General features: G+C 37.4%; 1 protein-coding gene across 1 annotated transcript; it reads left to right on the forward strand.

The window, feature by feature from the left end:
• Nucleotides 1-980: 980 nt before the first annotated feature.
• On the forward strand, nt 981-14,615 carry BAG2 (BAG cochaperone 2). The gene is made up of 3 exons (XM_058306920.2): nt 981-1,266; nt 9,985-10,094; nt 11,687-14,615. Exons 1-3 carry the CDS (start codon nt 1,154-1,156, stop codon nt 12,097-12,099), a joined length of 636 nt encoding a protein of 211 aa, XP_058162903.1. The 5' UTR covers nt 981-1,153; the 3' UTR covers nt 12,100-14,615.
• Nucleotides 14,616-14,860: the final 245 nt, after the last annotated feature.

The following is a 14,860-nucleotide window of genomic DNA, read 5'->3' on the forward strand; positions in this document are numbered from 1 at the left end:
TAAATTCACTTCTGTTAATGGAGAAATAAATTAAGCTGCAAGTCAACAAAGGCTTGTATTTGGGGTCTTAGAATTCCATTTCCAGGAGCAGTTTCAGGTAGCAACCCACATCGTGCCTGTCTTGGCATTTCCAGGTAAGGATTTTTAAAGAAAGACTGATTTGTTGTTTGTGGTTGGTGGACATTTGGGGTACTCCAAAGGTTAATAGTTTACTGAGTTCTTAATCTTATGGCTTGCATATGGTGACTGGGGGTCCTTAGGGTTTTGAGGAACATTTTTTCCTGAGGCTTTGCATACTTTGGCAGGTAACAGGCTGAGACCTGCATAAGAGTAACCTTCAGAATGACCTCCCAACTCTAATTTAAATCTCTTGCCATAACTCTATTTTACTGTATTTCTTTTAGTTCTTCCACATCCAGCTAAACAGAGGAGTGGTAGCCTTTTCTTTTTTCCTCTACAGCTTCGTTGTTTGTGTCTAGGCTTTCAGTACTCTAATCTCAAGTGTGACAGGACAGAGTTGTACTTAAATGCCTTCTGCTCCACAAAGGGACCTTTTCTCCTCATGTCAAAGTACTTTAACATTTTTTATCTTCCCGGGAGAAATCAAATGAAGCCATCACTGAGCAATGCATCTACAGCCTACTTTCAGGCACCTTGGAGTGGGGTGGGGGAAGAGTCAGGACCCTACTACTGGTAGAGGTGGGGGGCGTCGTTCTCTGGTCTCCGCACCAACTTCCGGTTGGTTCAGGGTTCGCAGAGCAGAAGAATCGGCCGATCTACATGAGGTCCTTGCTACTCACAGTGTGGGTAACTCCAGGTGTTTGTGGGGCCGCCTGGCTTGGCTGCTCCAGCGCCCGGCCCCGCTAGCCATCCTCGAGCTCTGTCGTCAGCGAGCCCTTCCCCCACCCAGCCGCGGCAGCCCCCTCCCAGGCCCTCAGGCCCAGCTGCCCCCGAGCCCCCGGGTTCGCCTGCCCTTCTTTGGCCACGCGGCAGCGGCGGTGTCGCCACGTCTCTCCGGGCCGCCCCCGGCGGGCGTCAGAGGGAGGCGGGCGCCCCGCGCGGTGACGGCAACGCCTGCGGCCGCCGCGGCAGCACGGGACTCGCGGCTGCCAAGGGCCGGTGACCTCTCGGCCGCCCCCCCTCGGAAGCTCACATGGCTCAGGCGAAGATCAACGCGAAAGCCAACGAGGGGCGCTTCTGCCGCTCCTCCTCCATGGCGGACCGCTCCAGCCGCCTGCTGGAGAGCCTGGACCAGCTGGAGCTCAGGTGCGCGCGGCGGGCGGCGGGTGGGGGCCGGCGGGGGCGAGCGGGCGTCCTGCGGGCGGCGCCGGGCGGTTCACGGGCGGACGCGGCGCTCGGCGGCCCGGGGCTGGGGCGCAGTCCCTGGGCAGGCTGCAACAAGAGGAGTTATTGCTTCACGTCTGTTTCGGATACAGCTGGTGCCGTTTTGTTTGTGAATTTTCCTTTCCTCCTCTGTGTGAAAACGATTTAGATTTAAGATAAACGTGTGAGCGCAGTGGTCACATTCTCATTCACAGACCTGTTCGTTTGGGAGTGGAGAAGACAGAAAAGCTAAAAGTTACGGTGACACTGTTCGAGATTAGCGACTGTAAAACCCCGAGTCCACATAATTTCTAGAACCTTCTGCCTGCCTAAATATGGTCTTCCCAGATGTTTTTTACTTACTCTTTTTCCAATTATGCACTTTTTAGGGGAGGCACAGTTTCCAGGGTCCCCAAAGTGAATTGATCAATTTCCTTACTCCAAAAAGCTTCAGAGCAAAAAAAAAAAAAAATGGTTGGGGGAGTCCCAGAATCCATCCAATAGTAAGGATTAGAAAGGAGAGTAGGCTGAGGTGAAGGGTAGCTGAATATTCTGTGGAATAAAGACACTTCAGCTTCCTTTTCTCTGTAATTGCGCCTACTGTATCCAGCCATTCTGTCGCTCTATATTTATTGTGTACCTCCTTTCCTAGAAGACATTGTGTTGACACCTTGAAAGGTGCCAGTCACTGTGGCCTGAAAGCATGCAAACAGTTTCTCTCTTTTACCTGATATAAAATTAATTAATATAATGATGGGTTTGTATAGAATTTCTAAATAATATATAATAAATTTTGGAAATACTTTTTCCTTAGTAGTATATGAAAATTTTATATACTTCCTGTAAATATTTATGTCTTGAAAGTTACTGTGTAAATTTTGATCGCATGCAGATGTACTTAAATGAAAATGTTAATGAAGGCATGCAACGAACCCCCCTAAAATTGTAGCAGAATTTTGTTTCATAGTTTTTATCAGGTACACAAAGAAGTATGTGAGCCGAAAAGTTTAAGAAGCGCACAGCGTGTGTTTCTCTTGATTAATATACGAAAACAGGAGGTGTCTATTTGCTAAGAAAAGTAACTTAATAGCCCCAGTATTCTCTTAGCACCTGAGGCATTTTTTTTCTCTATTTTTTTTAAATGTTACATTCAAATAATATAAGAGGTCCCCATATACCCTCCACCCCCCTCACCCCACTCCTCCCACATCAACAACCTCTTTCATAATCGCGGGACATTCATTCCATTTGGTGAATACATTTTGGAGCACTGCTGCACCACATAGTGGTTTACATTGCAGTTTACACTCTCCCCCAGTCCACCCAGTGGGCCATGGCAGGACATACATTGTCCAGCATCTGTTCCCGCAGTACCACCCACGACAACTCCAAGTCCTGAAAAAGGCATCTGTTAATAATACCCCCAAAACAAGTCTCAATTGGCGAGATTCACTGTGCTCAACATTTCATGGGATGGCAAGACAGAGAAATCAGTTCCGAGTTCCTGCTCAAAATGAGACGTATTTTCTCTCAGAGAAGTAAAACTCTTATACAGAGAAGTAATTATTCCAAATGAATGTCCACGAAACTGTAAACCTCACCTGTTCAGCCCTCACAGAAAGTGGAACAGAGCTAGAGATGATGGCCTCAGTTACTTTATGTCCTTCCGAGGAAGTAACTTACATCTTTTCTGGCCTTTAAATTTTAGCAGGCATGATTTAATCATTTTAGGAGTCTCATCCTAATTCAGAAAGGAAGGAATTTTTTGTAAAGGAATGAGAGGGGCGTTGCCCTCCTTCCTTCAAGTTAAGTCACTGGGACTAGAATCCATGCCTTATATATGGTGGGTACAAAAGCAGTCCAGTGCTCTTCTTTAAATGAAAGCCTCTGGTATTTTATATTATTGTCAAATATTTGATTAATGTAAAATGTATTCAAATTATTGCATATAAGTGATTAAATTACAATTTTCTTAATCTTAAACTGAGAAGGAAATATTACTGAATTAATACATTCTAATTTTTCTTTTCAAGAAGTTTCCTAGTAATTCCAAACTGTTTTTGTGTCTTCCTTAAAAAAAAAAAAATGTACTGCACAGTGAACCATAGACAATAGTTAATGTTCTTTTCATCATTTGTAACAAATGTACCACAGTAAGGCAGGTATTATTAATAGGGTAGATATGGAAACTCTACATTTATGCATGATACTTCTGTAACCCTACAGTTTCTCTAGTAAAGAAAAAGAGGGAAAATACCAACTGAAAAAAAAAAGGATTCAGAATTAGCAAAAATAGAAAAAAAAATGCTACTGCTATTAAAATTTTCTGAAACCATGGGCAATATCCCAGCCAGAGCCCTACAATATTTAAAAAACTAGCCTTATGCCTTTATTTTAAAAGGAACCACACTGAAATTCATATAATTGTTAACAGTTTAATTTTATACTAAATATGACTAACAAAGCAGTGTATTAGGTAGAGTAAAGGTTAATATTATATAATAATCTATAATTTAAAAGAGCACTTTTCATGAACATCGAGCATTGAACCTTACAAAACCTTCTGAGGTTGGAGGAGGACACACATTCTCTTTTAGAAATGAAGGAACTGAAATTCAAAGGGATTAAGTGGCTTCCCCAAGGCCATCCTACTAATTAATAGCTCCTAACACAAAACACCACTCCCCTTTTTTACTCCAAAGTCTCTCTAAAGTGAGTATAATTTAATACTTTTGGTGTTTAGGAAAACCTTAAATTGCCTAAAATATTGTTGTAGAGTTCTTTTGATACAGGGATACTGAATAGGAGACAGGACTATGATTTTAAGAACCTGTTTTAGAAATTAATTCTTTTGAGTAAATCCATGATAAGAGCACTTGCCATTTTTCCTCATTTTTATTAAGCACAAATTCTTATTATTAACAAGCCTGAGTTCATAATATTTAATAAATATATAATAACTGCCATGGAACTAATATATACCTGTACCACTTCTAGAAACTTACACATATATATGAGAGAAAGATATTAGTCGATGTTGTCGGTCACTGTGTTAAATAAACTCTCTTTACCTGCTTTACTTCATTTATTCACAGCCACCATATCCTTATTATCCCTATTTTATAGGTGAGGAAATTGAGGCTGAGAAAGTTTAAGTACCCAAGGTCATACTGCTAGTAAGTGATAGCACCAGTCTGAACAGTTGTTGAAAAGCCATTGCAGTTTCTACTGCATACTGTATTAGCTGATTTATCAATAGTAGTTGTATGGGTAAAGTTGTCTTTGTGCCTCTCCTAAGTCTCCCAGCAATTTATTCTTCTGATACTTGGACTGCAGAAATTTGTCAGTGCCTGAGACCTAAAGATTAGCTTAGGATGTGTGTGCCCCAGTTTTGTCATGTGAATATTCTGACTAAAATTTCTTTTTGCCAAAGCCTGTTGTTTTTTAGGAGCACAGCCCAGGCCAGAGCCTTGATGTGAGACTAAGTTCTTTCCCAATTTGGACATGTAGCTACCTCCAAGATCTGTTAGTAAAAACAGAACTGCCCCTTTCTGCCAAGAGAAGTATAGTCTTATGAGTGATTTAAATTTGTCAGTACTCAGTATCTACACAATGTTAGACCCAACACCATGGGAGAATTGTCAACAAGCTGCTCTTTATCCTACATTGTAAAGTAGTGATTCTCAGCTGGGGATGATTTGGCTCCCTGGCGGACATTTGACAATGTCTGAGACATTTTTGGTTGTCACAATTGCTCGGGGTAGTGGAAAGGATATGCTACTGGCAGGGATGCTGCTAAACATCCTATAATTCACAGGGTAGCACCCACATAAAGAATTACCAGGCCCAAAAAATCACTAAGTGCTAAAGGTTGAGAAATCCTCGTGTGAAGTCAGATGAGGAAGTGAAATCATCACTCTAGACAATCACTAAACACACTTAAAAATCGGACTGTGGTGAACTAGAGCCAGTAGAAACAACAGCAGAATCATAGTTCAGACATTGGAATTATTAAATGTAGAAAATAATAAGTTCATTTTTTAAAAAAGATCTTAGCTGAAAAACCTTAGTAAAAAGGAAGAAACTTTAAAAAATGAAGCGGCAGATTAGAAAAGGAGCAAAACTAAGAAATGAAAAAGTATAACAAATGAAAACCTGAGTTAAATGATAGAGTAGGCACAGCTGAAGGTAGACAATATGAACTGGAAGTAAAATCCAAATTTACCTAGAAGGCAGCAGAAAGGAACAGATGGAAAAAGTAGAAGAGATGATAAGTAACAAGAAGGATAAAGTAAGATGGCCCAACATTTTTCTAACTAGAGTTCTAGGAGAAAATAATAGAATAGGGAACAGGCAATATTAAAGAGGTAATGGCCAAGAATTTCTAGAGTTAATTGGGAAAAGTTGGAGACAAATTTATAAATGAATAGAATTTAAGGATAGCAATAGCTGATAAAAAGTACAAATATTACAGATCTCTAGGGTCAGCTTTTTAAAATAAAAATTAAAAATATGGTATAGTCCATTTACAGATGTGTGCAGTGTCCAAGAGGGAAAGGAGAGGTTGTGAAATAGTTCCTTCCAAGGGGATTGAGTTTTGAAAGAGGATCACCCAGTAGACAAGAATTAGGGAAAGAGAATGTTACAGTAAAAGGAAATAGCAAGTGCAGAGGACCATGATGCCAAAAAACCCTCGAATCTTTACTCTAAAGAATGACAATTATCCTTGCTATAAAAGTGAAAAAAAAAAGTACGCATAAAAATGCCCATAAAAAGTTCTATGAAAGATTTTAAGTGGTTTTCTTTTGCATGGAAAATGCCTGGTAATTTCTATTATGTACAAAGAAGGCTTTTGAAAAAAACCAACACTTTAAAAAAAGTTCCATCTAATTTTCTCTATATTTAGTCTCATTTAATGACAAAATATCTTCTATAATGATAGATTTATTTATTTTTTCCTAGCATGTTTCCTTTTAATCCATTAATAATTCCATGAACTTAATATTTTAACTTACTGTTGTAAATGAAACCTTCCTTTTTGGAAGAACATTCAATTCTCTCTTCACTATCTTACATTTGAGTACAAATTCAAGAGTATTGAAAAATTAATCTCTTCTTTCAGCATCTTCTCATTTACCATTCTCATGATTCACTTGTTATTATCCTAAATATTGGAGTCATGGTTTGTATTTTAAGCATGCATATTTCATATTAATGCCAACTCAGACTCTTTCATAGGTACTGGGTCCTAGTTTATCTGTCTGAGAATTTACTATAAAAATTTGTCAGTACATAATGAATGGTGCTAGAAGAGGACCTAATAATGTATTATAACTGTTTTATAGACTTGTTTTTTATTATATTTTCCAGTTAATTTTATCACACACAGCTCTTTGCTTACTGGCTAGACATATATTTAGTATTTTGAAGATTGAGACCCTGTGATTTTACAGTCTGCCAGTGCTATTTTGGAGTATAACAGGTGGGTGACTGATGGGAGAAAGGCATATATATGATTGGAGTGAGGAGTAAGGATCCTTGTATGGAATGGATATGTGCTAAAATGTTGGTGGAGTTGTTCCTTCTGTGCCCACTTAAAGCAACAGTCTGGATTAGATCTTCCATGATCTCTTACTTCTAGGACCATCTGAACACTGGGATGGGCCTGTCACAACACTAGGATGGGCCTGTCACAATTTCATTTTGCAGAAGTTGCCAACTTATCTAGTTACTGTAATCCTAACATGAAAGTGTTCTGGAAATAGAGGACTTTAAATACACAAGATATTTTTATTCTTTTGCTCTCATAATTCCACAGCCTAGTTATTTAGTGACTGTGTGTGTTCATGTGTGCATATATTGAGTGCAAGTATATGTATATATGAGGAAAGTGGATTGATCAGTTTTATACCAAACACATACAGAAGCATTCCGTTTAAATTTGGGAAAAGACAAAGATTGTTCATATCACCACTGTTGTTTAACACAGTACTAGAGAACTTTAGTCAATACCATAAAGAAAGAAAAATAAGAAGTAATAGAATTGGAAAGGAAAAGGTAAAAACAATCATTTTTTGCAGATGATATGATAATCAATCTAGAAGAACCAATAGAATCAACAAACCATTAAAATTAACAAGAATAAGTAAAGGTTACCAGTTACAAAAATAGTGTTTCTCTAACCAGCAATAGCTAACTAGGTAATTTAATAAAAATAAATATTCTTCACAACAGCACCAAAATCCATAAAGTATCTAAAATATTCATGAGTCCACAAGACTATGAAGAATACTTCAAAACTCTAGTAAAGAATAAGAAGAGGTTCTAAATAAATGGAGAGACGTAATCATGCCCTTGAATGATGGAATAACAGAAGTATAAAAATGTCAAATTTTCCCCAATTTTTGAGAAACTTTATAAACTTAATATGACAGAATAAGGCCAATAAATAGCTGAATTATCTTTAAAGAAGATTTACCAAATATTTACCAAATATTAAGGCATATTACAAGGCCAATGCTGTAAAAACAATGAATGTTGGTATAATAACAAATATACTGATGGGCACAATAGAGATTTCAGAGGTAGGCTTAATATACAACTCATTGGGGGAAAGATAGATTGTTTCATAGATAATGTTGGGGAAAAGTGGTTCACTGTCTAGAGAAAACTAGAACCATATTCAAGGGTGCTAAAGGATTAAAGTTATAAATAAGAAAGGTAAAACCATAAAGTTAATAGAAGAAAATATAGGAGAATATCTTAAATTGAGGGGTGGGAAAAGACCCTTAAGCATAAACTAATAATTCATAAAGGTGGGTGGACATAAGGACCTAAGAATATAGTTTATATATGCTATTGAAGTAGGTTGGTATCAAAGCAAACAAGATTGTTGTCAATTTAGGATGTTATATATAAACCAAATGGCAACCCAAAGAAAATGTCAGAGAATACGCAAACTCGTAAGAGACAGAGAGTAGAGTATAGATAGGTTAGGGGCAGAGGCAATGGGCAGTTAATGCAAACTGAGAGTAGAGTTTCTGTTTGGGGTAAAAGGAAAGTTCTAGTAATGGATGGTGAGGATACTGCAACATTGTGAATGTAATTAGTTCCACTGAATGGTATACTTGGAAGGAGTTGGGATGGGAAGATTTAGGTTATATAAATATTTCCACAATTAAAACACAGAAACTAGAGATAATGGTAATCAAATGCAATTCATGATCCTGGATGAGATCTGAGAACAGAAAAAGAAAAGACTCAAAAGGACATTTTTGGGACATAAGAAAAAGTTGGAATGTAGAAATTTCTTGAGCTTGATAACTGCACTTAGGGTTGATTACAAAAGTGACTATCCTTGTTTGTAGGAAATGTACATCGAAGTATGATGTTGCAGCCCGTTCTCATGTTCAGAAGAGAGAGGGGAGGGGAAGGGAAACAGCACAGGTGGCAAAATGTTAAAATTGGTGTATCTGGGTATAGAGGCAGGGTATGTTTGAGTTCTCTGTGTGGGATTTAAATTATTTTTGGAATTGTCCTGTAAGTTTGAAATTATTTCATAATAAAAAGTATTTTTAAAAAGCATCAACTATAAGGCATGTTGTAAAAAGATGAATTTCAGTTACATCAAAATAAGGACCTCAGTTCAGTGAGAGACATCCCAGGCAAAGTTAATACACAGTAAAATGGGAGAAGATGATTGCAATGTCTGAAATCAAAAAGGGATTCATATCTTGATTAAACAGAGAATGCCTGCAAATCAACAAGAGGAGAGTAACTCCCGTTTAAAAAAGAAAAAATGAAATAGGTAAAGGCTATGGACAATTTAAAAAAAGAGGAAATCCTATAGGCTAACAAGGATATGAAGAGATGTCCAAAATTATTAGTAATGAAAGAAATGCAAATTAAATGCTGACATATCACTGTATACCTATTAAACTGACAACAGATAGTCAGAAAGGAAAATATTGACTTTTGGCAGGGATGTGGGGATATGAGGACTCCCATGATTTTGCTGCTGGGTGTGGACTGGTACAGCCATTCTGGAGAGCAAGGGAGCAGAATGAAATCAGATTCAGGATACACATTCCCTGTGTCTCAGCAATTCTGCCCTGGGTATAAACCCTAAGGAAATTCTCATTCAGGTCCATTAGAGGACATGTATTCATCGAAGTGTTATTTGTGTTAAAGGGGAGTTGGGGATGTTGGGGATAATCTGGGTGTTGATCACTGGGAAAGTGGGAAAGTAAAATCAGGTGGATATACAAATGGGGTGTTATGTACCGTTAGAAGCTACTGATTCATTTTATGCAAGGGAACATGGATAGTTCTTAACAAAATAATGCTGAGGGGAAAAGAGACAGAATGAGATATAAATAAATTAGAAATATCCGAATATATAAACAATACAGATTTTGTAACAAATACAAATAGATAAATACTAAATAGAAGAGATTAGTCCTTTGTATGGGGAGTAAAATGAGACTGGAATAAGTGGATGAGAGACAAGAAAAAGAATAAAAACAAAGCAGGATAAAGAATTTTTAAAAAGTATTCCTGATGATCTTTAAACTTGAGTCACAAGTTGATGACAGAGAGATGAGGAAAATCAACAGGAAGAACATCTTCCGTATAACTGTTTTTTTTCCCCAATTCATGCAGGGTTGAAGCTTTGAGAGAAGCAGCAACTGCTGTTGAGCAAGAAAAAGAAATCCTCTTGGAGATGATACACAGTATCCAAAATAGCCAGGACATGAGGCAGATCAGCGATGGTGAGAGCCATTTCCACAAAAGGGACCTCTTCTTTCACAGTCTGTTACGGTGTTTATAATAAATATGGGGCAAATTTGGCTTGACTTTTGGTACGAGTACACTGCGCAATGTGAGCAGCAGGCAGCAGCTGCAATTTAGTAAAACTGTCAGTTTATTACAACAGCCACTTACCCAGAGATGATTCTCCCAGTATATCCCACCCCCACCCAGGACCATTGTTGGAAGTAATAGAAAAAGGTCTGCAAGGCCTGGAAGAACACACCACAGGCCATAGCACCATAAGGCCATGAGACTTTACCTCAGGCTCACATTCCTATCTTCACTTTCTTTACAAGTTCCTGGAATGCAGAACATTTAAAAGGAGACATCTTAGGTAAGAGACTGGAAGCACAGAAGTAAGGATAAAAGGAGATAAATTGGGGTATAACTTAGAGAAAATGGAGAAAACATAAAAAATAAGGTAAATTATGATACACAAAAAGAAAAAACCCATTATTGTAAAAAATGTGCTATCATTTGTATATGAAGCATACATTACTGCCCACAGGAATTGGTCATTTGTGGATTTTTTCATTGGAACTAAACTTCCTAATTTTTGGTACCTTTGATGCTTAACAGGACAAGCCAGATGGCTGGTGAGGTTAAGTCTGCAGTCTAATTCTGGATCAAATCGTTTGCACATCCACAACTGGATTATGATCTAATCTGTCTTTTCACTGTTCTGGCCAAAGATCAGTGAATTGGGAAGAAAGTTAAGGAACAGGACAAAGAGAAGATTTCTGGCTTTTTGGCTTTTTCATATAAATAATGAAATGTTTACTAAGCTGCATTTCCCATTATTGCTTCTTTGTTCTGATTGAGGTGTATACCGCTGTCCTACTTAAAATTTATCTTGAGGAGATGAAGTTATTGTCTTGTTTTCTAAGTCCAGCCTATTCTCCACATTTTTTTTTATAGTACTGGGGCTGGGAACTGAACTGGGATCTCATAGTGGGAAGCCAGTGCTCAACCACTAAGCTACGTCAGCTCCCCTGAACTGGCTCTTTCATTTGTTTGCTTGTTGTTTGTATTTTTTTGTTTTTAGGACACCCTGAGACCTCCCATGTGGGAAGCGGGTACTCAACCACCTGAGCCACACCTGCTCCTTTCCACTATTGTGTCCATGTTTTCTCAGTCAAGATAAGAGGCAGTGTCTTCTGATAAATGTGGACCAGAGGACATCTGATATTCACAGCTCTCACTGCATAAACCCGAGTTATGCCCACTGTTCACTTTATGTTTTAAAACCTGATAACTTCATCCCAGATACAAATACATCACTGCCCAAAACTTTTAGCAGACATTCTAACTGAAGAAATTATCTGGTGTCCCATGCATATACTTCAAGAAGGGAATTCAAAACCTCTTTGTAATCCATTACACTTCAACTGTTAATCCTACATGCTGTAGTTTTAGTTTTTACCTTTAAAAAATTCATAGCAGAGGTGCTTACAGAAAATAACAAATTTAGCCACAAATGAATGCCTTAGTGTTCTTGACCTAGGTAAGATTATGTCTCATAATGATTGATATTCTAAAACTTTCTGTTTAGGAGAAAGAGAAGAATTAAATCTAACTGCAAATCGTTTGATGGGACGAACTCTCACCGTTGAAGTTTCAGTAGAAACAATTAGAAACCCCCAGCAGCAAGAATCTCTAAAGCATGCCACCAGGATTATTGATGAGGTAGTCAACAAGTTTCTGGATGATTTGGGAAATGCCAAGAGTCATTTAATGTCCCTGTACAGTGCATGTTCGTCTGAGGTACCACCTGGGCCAGTTGATCAGAAATTTCAATCTATAGTAATTGGCTGTGCTCTTGAAGATCAGAAGAAAATTAAGAGACGATTAGAGACTCTGCTTAGAAATATTGAAAATTCTGACAAGGCCATCAAGCTGTTAGAGCATTCTAAAGGATCTGGCTTCAAAACTCTCCAACAAAATGCTGAAAGCAGATTTAATTAGTTTTCAACTCTGAGAGCGCTATAATTAATGATGTTAAAATGGCAAAATATTATTTTAAATGATAACTAGTTCTTTATATTAGGCATAACCACTCATTTGACAAGGAAAACTGTTTCAGACGAAGATATTTCAAGGTCATGAGTTTTATGAGTAACAATTAAAACTAGGAAATTTTTAAATTATTTGCAATTCTAGTTTTTAGACTAAAGTTTTGCTTTGTATAAAGATCTAGCTAGCACCTAATACATCTATTTTTTACTATTGGTTGGTGAATATATAGTTTATGGGGAAAAATAAGTAAACTATTAGGGGCAAAAGGCTTCACTGTTCTTTCCTCTGCTTTGCCTGGCATGGAATCAAAAGGACACGTGGAACATTTAGTTGACTAGAAATTCCTTACCTTATGCAGCACACACTTAACTGCTCAGTTTCTGTTAGCAAAGCACTGTGTTTAGAGGGATAAAAGGAATTGCAAAACAAGATCCTTTCCATATATCTTTCATTCAACACAAAATTCAAAGGCATCTGTATCAAATATTTTTTAACTTAGAAGTGTCTCATAATATGGTGTCTTTTGATATACATGAAAACATGGCGGAAGTTGAGGAAAACCACCTATAATTTTAACACTGTGAACAATTATATATTCATTTTACTTTTTTCAAATCCAAAATTTCTATAAAATTATAATAATTAGAAAAACAATGTTGTAACTTGCCTTTTTGTTTTTTAAGTGCTGCTATAAATTTGCTTAATTGCCAGCCTAAAAAATGCAGAGTGTTTGTTTTACCTATACTATAGTATACTTACCTATTTCCCTTTCTCTGGACATTTAGGTTTTTAATTTGTTACTATTACTGCAACATCATTGGGTAGCTTTCTCTTTTGATTTTCTTTGTATAAATTCACAGCAATGTAATTTACTAGGTCAGGCAAAGGGCATGTATGTTTTCATGGTCAGATACATATTTCCAAACTTTTTTGTATTAAAACCTAGCCATGTGGGAAGTGGACTTGGCCCAATGGATAGGGCACCTGACTGCCACATGAGAGGTCCACAGTTCAAACCTGGGCCTCCTAGACCGTTGTGGAGCTGGCCCACGTGCAGTGCTGATGCACGCAAGGAGTGCCATGCCATGCAGGGGTGTCCCCATGTAGGGGAGACCCACGCACAAGGAGTGCACCCTGTAAGGAGAGCCGCCCAGCGCGAAGGAAGGTGCAGCCTGCCTAAGAATGGCGCCACACACACGGAGAGCTGACACAACCAGATGATACAACAAAAAGAAACCCAGATTCCTGGTGCTGCTGATAAGGATAGAAGCGGTCACAGAAGAAAACACAGCAAATGGACACAGAGAGCAGACAACCTGGGGGGGGGGGGGACAGGGGAAGGGGAGAGAAATAAATAAATCTTTAAAAAAAAAAAGCCTAGCTATGTCACTGAAGTCTTTCCAACATTGATTATTGCATTTTTTCCTAACAATAGGTATGAAACACCTTATTTTAATTTGTATTTTATATACTAACAAGGTTGACCAATTTATTGATTCTTTTTATCTGTGATAAATGAAGCTGCTTTTATTTGTTTAAAGTAACTAGTACTATTGATATATAAAAACTTCAATAACTTCCCCAAATCCTACTTTGAAATATACACATCAAACTCAATTTTCATGAGAATATAGAATAGTATTCTTCACACATAAGAAGAAAAACCGACACCCAGATTGATTTTATATGTGTGTGTGTTTCTGAATATCAATAATTGAGCTTTATTTTCTGGACAAAATGCCCATGTAGTGTCTCTTCAAAAAGAGCAATTACAATCTGAGAACATACATGGTTGCTTGTTACCAGTACCAACTCAGCCTCATTTAAATCTTTCCATTTTGTGGAAAACATTTTCATTGCTATCTGTGGCAAAACCTCTTAATTTGTTAGCAGACTCTGATGTGCTCTCATAAAATTCACTGTTAGATAGATTTTCATTTGGTGCCATCTTTTTCTTCACCAGCTTTTTGAAAATTAAAAAATGCATGAACTGGACTTTTCTTCACTTTCCAAGTATCATCAGAACTGTAAATCCCGTCCCTTGTTCTCCTTCCCATTCATTATACATCAGGCAGAATTTTTTCCACCACAAATTATTTTGGCTCTACCTCTACAACTTTGTATTCTCCACATTCTGTTTTTCGGTTTTTTAATTTATTTTTTAAAATTTTAAATTGAAATATATCATTCCTACATGAACATACATAAACTATGTAATGAAAGTTGTGAAATTACAAAATAAACATGCATAACATTATACAGGGGTCCCATACATCACCCCTTCACCAACACCTTCCATTATTGCAAAACATTTGTTAAAAAACATGCAACAGTATCATCAAAGGATTAATACCAACTATAGTCCATATCTTATATTTGCTGTATTTTCCCACCAAATCACCCTACTTTTTGAAAACAAATTAGTTTTATTGATACATATTAATAAAGCATACAATTTACCCAAAGTGTATGATCAATGATATTTGGTATAATCATATAGTTGTGCGTTCTTCACTTCAATCATTATTAAAGCATTTTCATTATTTCAATAATAATAAAAAACAAACACGGAAATTCCTCCCCTCTCAAGCTCTGTGTTTCCCCTGCTCTACATAGCTGTTATTTCTGGCTATTCTTGCACAATTATTTATTTGTTTATTAAGCAGTTCATTGAGATATAGTTACATACCATATGATCTATCCAAAGTGT

The sequence above is a fragment of the Dasypus novemcinctus genome, chromosome 11, assembly GCF_030445035.2.
Source record: "Dasypus novemcinctus isolate mDasNov1 chromosome 11, mDasNov1.1.hap2, whole genome shotgun sequence".
In the NCBI taxonomy this organism is placed as follows: domain Eukaryota; kingdom Metazoa; phylum Chordata; class Mammalia; order Cingulata; family Dasypodidae; genus Dasypus; species Dasypus novemcinctus.

Coding starts and splice junctions, on each gene's coding strand:
- BAG2 (XM_058306920.2), top strand. CDS start 1,154: ATGGCTCAGGCGAAGATCAACGCGAAAGCCAACGAGGGGCGCTTCTGC. Junction 1,267..9,984: donor CTGGACCAGCTGGAGCTCAG/GTGCGCGCGGCG, acceptor CAATTCATGCAG/GGTTGAAGCTTTGAGAGAAG. Junction 10,095..11,686: donor CATGAGGCAGATCAGCGATG/GTGAGAGCCATT, acceptor CTTTCTGTTTAG/GAGAAAGAGAAGAATTAAAT.